The sequence below is a fragment of the Physeter macrocephalus genome, chromosome 11 (genome assembly GCF_002837175.3).
Source record: "Physeter macrocephalus isolate SW-GA chromosome 11, ASM283717v5, whole genome shotgun sequence".
Classification (NCBI taxonomy): Eukaryota; Metazoa; Chordata; class Mammalia; order Artiodactyla; family Physeteridae; genus Physeter; species Physeter macrocephalus.
The window spans coordinates 31,235,056-31,241,528 of record NC_041224.1 but is presented as its reverse complement, the minus strand read 5'-3'; the positions used below and the strand labels follow the sequence as shown (position 1 = coordinate 31,241,528).

General features: G+C 39.2%; 1 protein-coding gene across 5 annotated transcripts in view; it reads left to right on the top strand.

Annotated features, from left to right (window-relative positions):
* The window catches only part of TASOR2 (transcription activation suppressor family member 2), a 77,035-nt gene that overhangs the window by 35,319 nt on the left and 35,243 nt on the right, over positions 1 to 6,473 (top strand). For all 5 annotated transcript variants that reach the window (XM_028494853.2, XM_028494850.2, XM_028494851.2 and 2 more), the window contains 3 exons: positions 817 to 920; positions 4,281 to 4,353; positions 4,463 to 4,525. In XM_028494853.2, coding sequence (XP_028350654.1) covers positions 817 to 920; positions 4,281 to 4,353; positions 4,463 to 4,525 — 240 coding nt within the window. The remainder of the gene's footprint in view (positions 1 to 816; positions 921 to 4,280; positions 4,354 to 4,462; positions 4,526 to 6,473) is intronic.

The following is a 6,473-nucleotide window of genomic DNA, read 5'->3' as shown; positions in this document are numbered from 1 at the left end:
AATTTTTAATTTCATTTATTGTGTTGTTCATCATTATTTGTTTGCTCTTTAGTTCTTCTAGGTCCTTATTAAACGTTTCTTGTGTTTTCTCCATCCTATTTCCAAGATTTTGGATCATCTTTCCTATCATTACTCTGAATTCTTTTTCAGGTAGACTGCCTATTTCCTCTTCATTTGGTCTGATGGTTTTTTACCTTGTTCCTTCATCTGCTACATATTTCTCTGTTTTCCCATTGTGCTTAACTTACTGTGTTTGGGATCTCCTTTTCGCAGGCTGCAGGTTCGTAGTTCCCGTTGTTTTTGGTGTCTGCCCCCAGTGGGTAAGGTTGGTTCAGTGGCTTGTGTAGCCTTCCTGGTGGAGGGGACTGGTGCCTGTGTTCTGGTGGGTGGGGCTGGATCTTGTCTTTCTGGTGGGCAGGGCTGCATCCAGTGGTGTGTTTTGGGGTGTCTCTGAATTTAGTATGATTTTAGGTAGCCTCTCTGCTAATGGGTGGGGTTGTGTTCTTGTCTTGCTAGTTGTTTGGCATGGGGCGTCCAGACCTGGAGTTTGCTGGACATTGGGTGGATCTGGGTCTTAGCGTTGAGACAGAGATCTCTGGGAGAGCTCTTGCCGGTTGATATTACATGGGGCTGGGTGGTCTCTGGTGGTCCAGTGTGCTGAACTCGGCTCTCCCACCTCAGAAGCTCAGGCCTAACACCAGGCCGGAGCACCAAGACCAACCCTGTCAGCCACACGGTGGGTCTAGGGAGAAATGGAATTTTTCACAATAGCATTTTAAAATAAGAAATGTTCTGTGTTTCTGATTTTCTCCACAGTCTGTTGCCAAGATATGTGCTTCAATATGTATGAGGTGGAACTGTCCAACAAACAAGGGGAAAAAGTAGATAAACTAACAGAGTACATTAAAAGGGAGCAATTGGTAAGAATCATCAATTTAAAATATTATTATTATGTTTTCCTTAAATTGAGAAATTGATATCTATTTATTAGTTGGCTCTGCCTAGATTGAATTGTTTTAGCTTGCTTAAAAGGATTTTTTTTTTTTTTTTTTTTTTGGTCATGCCACACAGCTTGTGGGATCTTAGTTCCCTGACCAGGGGTCAGACCTGGGCCCACAGCAATGAAAGTGCCGAGTCCTAACCACTGGACCGCCAGGAAATTCCCTTAAGAGGATATTTATCATTTAATATTTATTGACATGATATTTATTGGCTAACATGTTCATCCCCTTTGTATCTTAGTTTACTTTTTTTGTGTCTCACTAGTCAGTTCATACTCCTGGTTTTAAGTATAGGAGGACAGTTTTTCTCAAATCCTTTTTTGTTGTTGTTTTTGTTTTATGATGGAAGAATTGAGTAGATCCCTAGTATTTCTGCATTAATCACAGGAGATTGATTTGTGGGATATTTCTTTAAAAGTGACCCTTTTCAACATATAGGTGTATAAAGAAAGAAAAGTTGCTGCTTCTATTGTTTTCATAGTGTAGAAAAGCACGATTCTACTAAGAAATATGTAACATCCAAAGACCTCTCCACTATGTTAACCAGGGCTCCTCGGTCTGAGGATAGGAGTAGATGCTGACCTTATAGTGAGTGATTCCCAAACATCCCAAAGGAAATGGTGTGCGTGATGGAAGTGACCAAACAAGTCTGCTCAGCCCTTTAGTGGCACAACGGACTTATCCCCATAGTAGACAATATGAAACCAGTAAATTAACAGAATAGATATGTGAGCTGCCTTGGGGGTAGTGTCAGGTAAGATGCTTGAGTTGCATGTAACAGAAATTCAAACTGGCTTAAACAATAAAGAGTTTTGATAGGCTTACTTTTCAGTTTTAGATGGTAAAGCAAGTTCAAGTGCTGTTTTCTCAGGACTCTCTCTTTCAGCTTCTCCCTCCTCTGTGCAATAGTTCTGTCCTAGGCTGCCAGTCAGGGCTGCGTGCTTCCTTTTTGCATCCAGAGAGAACCCATCCGCCAAACCATGGCTTATGTCCTTAGACCAGTTCCATCATCTGCATATCTCTCAACAGTAACTGGAAAGGGAATGGCCCACACTAATTAGTTCAGGCCACTCAGAGCCCACCTTCCAGAACTGGGTGCGAGGTTAGTGCCCCCCATTCTGCAGTAAGGAGGTGCAGTGGTTGACACAGGATGCTGAGCAGATAACCACTGAATATCAACTGGGCTTATAGGCTATGTGGGTTTTTTTTGTTGTGGTACGTGGGCCTCTCACTGCTGTGGCCTCTCCCGTTGCGGAGCACAGGCTCCGGACGCACAGGCTTAGTGGCCATGGCTCATGGGCCCAGCCGCTCCGTGGCATGTGGGATCTTCCCGGACCAGGGCACGAACCAGTGTCCCCTGCATCAGCAGGCGGACTCTCAACCACTGCGCCACCAGGGAAGCCCAGGCTGTGTGTTTTTGAAGTAGTGTAGTTCATTTTATATTTGGAAATTAAAAGGAAGAAAGTTCAAAGATATTTTCAGAAAATGCATTAGTGAAGGGCCTACTTGTGAGTGCTTCTGGTATTGAACTCAGGAGACTTGGTGCCCAGCTTTACTTCACAGTTTGTGTGTTAATTACTTACAGAAATTACTTATCACATAAGGTCCTTCCCTCTCAGTGCTCCAGGCTGCTTTTCCTGCCTCATTTTGTAATGAATAATCTTTACATATCGGTCTCCCTACCTAGACATTGAGCTCCTTGAGGGTAGGTATCATGTCTTAAGCATCTTTGACGTCTTGGTGCCTGGTGTATAGTGGACGAGCAGTAAATGTCCCTTGTACCTACAATACTGGACTTCAAGAACAGTACTGAGGAAGGTCTCTTCTTAAAAAGGTGGTAAAGACATGTATGGCTGGATTTTTCTGTGTGTAAATGGAAAAGGCTAGAAGTAGATATTTCAAAGATTCTATGATTTTTTTCCCCACAAAGGTTAAAATAGGAATTTTATATAGCCCTTTCAGCACATAATTTGAGAGACTAATAAGATACACTACATATTTGTTTTATTTGTACATATTTTGGAATAAAGAAATGTACAGTTTTAAGCAGATATAGGATTTTACTTTCATCTATATTACAAAACTAAAATTCAGAATAATGTAGCTAATTATTGTCACTTTTACTCTTTACACCGATAAAAAAATAAAACAAGAAGTACATCTGTTTGCTGATAAATACCAAAGATATGGGTATATATAACTGTTGATACATTTATTCAGTAATTCTTTCTTGAGTGCTTACTGTGTGCCAGAAGCAAAAAGACAAATAGTCCCTGCCATCAAGCAACTTATAAGACTGTAGGAGACAAAAATGTAAACCAACCAATGCATAGGGGCTGTGATAGAAGTGTATGGAGTCTCACAATAGTGATTGTTCCTGTGGGTGAAGTTTCAGTCTCATAATTAGTTCCAATAAATAATTAGAAAATAAGTCTTTTTTTCATACTTGAGTTGTTGTTGAATAATTTATTGATTTATCATATTTGTAGGCTTATGACCTGTCAATTTTTGAAGTATGTTTTATCACTTTATAAAATGGTATATTTTATTCAGTTTTTTTAACTGAAAAATTATTGTATGACATTGAATTTTATCTTTGTTAAGGGTGTATAGGCTTTTGAAATGGTGACTAATGGGGAAGAAGAGCTGTTATCTCTGTGATTTAGAATGACAGAAGATGCCACTGAAGACTGTGGTAGAGGGAAAAAAGAAGTATTTATTTTCATCTGCATTTCTTATAACCGGGGGACCTAATGATGTTATTTCCTTTTATTACCCATCTCTTAGGAAGCTGTAGAAAGGATTCTTTTAATGGATGGTATCTTCCAGTTTTTCTAGTTCTAGTTCCAGGATTCTATGATATGTTTTGTATTAAAATGAGCTTTACATGTTAATCATAGGTCTGATTGACCTTGAATTTGTAGTGGCTTAAATGTGAACAGAGCGGCTACTTAGCGGTATGAAATGTCCAACATGTCAATGAAAAAAATGAAAGACGTTTCTGATTGATTTGTTATGTAGTTGAACACTATCCTAAAACTAACCCATGATGTTCTAGTTATTTATTATATGTAGCCATAACAAGGCCAAGATGACTTGAATGCTAAGGAACTTGCAGTTTCCTGATACTGGGGACAAAATTGTCCTGATACCCATAAATACTGACATTTCAAGAATTTTTTTATTTAACTTTTCATGGGCTTAAAAATCACTGAAGAATGTGGTAGAGGGAGAAGGAGAGAGGAATTGAATCTTCTTTCTTGCTATTTTATGTTTAAGGCGATCGTCAAATGCTTAGAAGATCGAGAATTTTTCATTTTACTTACGTCGTCAGCCTTAATGTCAGACACAAGTAAGAACAACTTTTTGAAAAAATGTTTTTCAGTATGTTTACTTTTATTGTTTACTTTTTATTGTTTACTTTTATTGTTTACTTTTCTTCTGATTCTCATTCTGTGTAGGTTTTGGAGAGGAGCAGATGGGTCTTCATGGGTTGCATTTATTCCATTCATCCCCGTCAGCAGGTAAGGATCAGGACTGGCAGTTCACTGCACCTGTGGGCCATTTTTCAGTCCTCGTCTTAAACTCTCAGCAGCATATGACCCTGGTAACTCTTTTCTTCTCTTAAATAACTTTCTTCCTTTACTCTCCCTGGTTAATCTTTCATCTCCTTTCTTTGTAGGCTTATCCTTTCCTGTCTGCTCCATGCTCAGATATCCACCTGCCTATGGACATTTCTTTCTACTTAAATGTCTCAGATGGTCCTCACATTCAGCATGTCCAAAACTGGATTCATTTGTTATTGAACAACAAGAGCTAGGAGATGGTTTTATCATAGTCTCCCAGTCAGTAGGACTTAAGGTCCTCACAGAAGCACTTCCCTCTGTCTGGACTACTTGTCTCCTTCCCCCTGATCGGATGATGTTGACCACCCCCCCAGCCAGGACCAGGAATTGCCTGTTAGGGGCAAAAAATATTGCTCCTGCAGTATGTAAATAGATATACAGTATATCTGTGGTATTAGAATTTCAGAGGGCAGTTAGGAAACAAAGTCTAGAAAGGCTCTCTCTGGTGGGGGTAGATAATGAATAAAATTGGAGGAGAAGCGCTGGTCTAGCCACTTACCCATAGCTGTCAGGTGTCAGTTTAAATATCACTTTATTTATTCCCATCACCACTGTTCCTTCAATGAGGACCCCTAGGCTTTTCACCAATATAATTTAAATATTTATTTTTATAATTATTTAATGCCTGCCTTTCTTGTATTCCACTGCATCCCTACTGCTTAGCAATGTCAGGCACCTAAAAAATAATAAATGCTTGCTGAGCAAGTAAATAAATGAAAGTAAATGAGTCATTTCTTTTTGTCATATGAGGAAAATTTCCTCATTGTTTTATAATCACACTGTGTATGTTTAAACATAATTTGTATATAGTATTGATAAAGCTACAACCAATCCAAAAAAAATTTTTTTAATTGATGTTTTTAAATTGTATTCAGCTACTCAAAGCAGAGAACTACTGGCATCACCACTTCGGAATAAGCAATATATTACCAATTATAATAACATAATGGCAATAGCTGCTTGCATTTTTCAAGCATTTACTACATTGGTATTCTGCTAGGCACAATTGATTTCACAGCCCTTAATAGGTATTTTTATTATGACCATTTCAAAGATGAGGAAACTGAAACTTAAACTTGCCCAAGGTCAAACAGCTGACTCTGAGCTGGCTTCCAGCTCTGTTCCCACACTGCCTCCCTCCGTATGCAGGAGCTCTGCCTTTATTCTTATTTTTAGGTGTGCACTACCACTTGAATAAGAAACATTAGTTCCTGTACCATTTGGTGTTGAACAGCACAGGATTTCTTTCTGAGTAAACATTGGAGTGTTGTGTTCAATGTTCACAGCCTCCTCTAGTTCATTAAGACACTTTTCTATTTCTGGTCACTCAGAAATGTTCAGTGCTGTGGTTATTTGTTTTAAGTTGAGTGCCTTCGCTTAGCAGACTTAAAAAGTTCTTTTTCTTAGATTTCATAATAGCCTGTTACAAATCGTCTGACTTCTGCCTTTCCAAATTCTTGAAATAATGAAGTTGTCTAGAAAACCACTGCTTTATTGTGAACTGTTAGTAGTACATAAGAACTTTGTCATGTCTTATTTTTCCTTGTTACTTTCTAAATGAACTGCAGAGAAAGGAATTTTTATTTTAATGGCTAGCCACATTTTCCTATTTATTTTTATTTGCCATTCTTTTCCTGATACCTGCTCAAGTATAAATGTATTCAGCTAGATGTTTCTTAATTTTGCAGTTACTTTTTTGTTAAAAAGAATGGTATAGGGCTTCCCTGGTGGCGCAGTGGTTGCGCGTCCGCCTGCCGATGCAGGGGAACCAGGTTCGCGCCCCGGTCTGGGAGGATCCCACATGCCGCGGAGCGGCTGGGCCTGTGAGCCATGGCCCCTGGGCCTG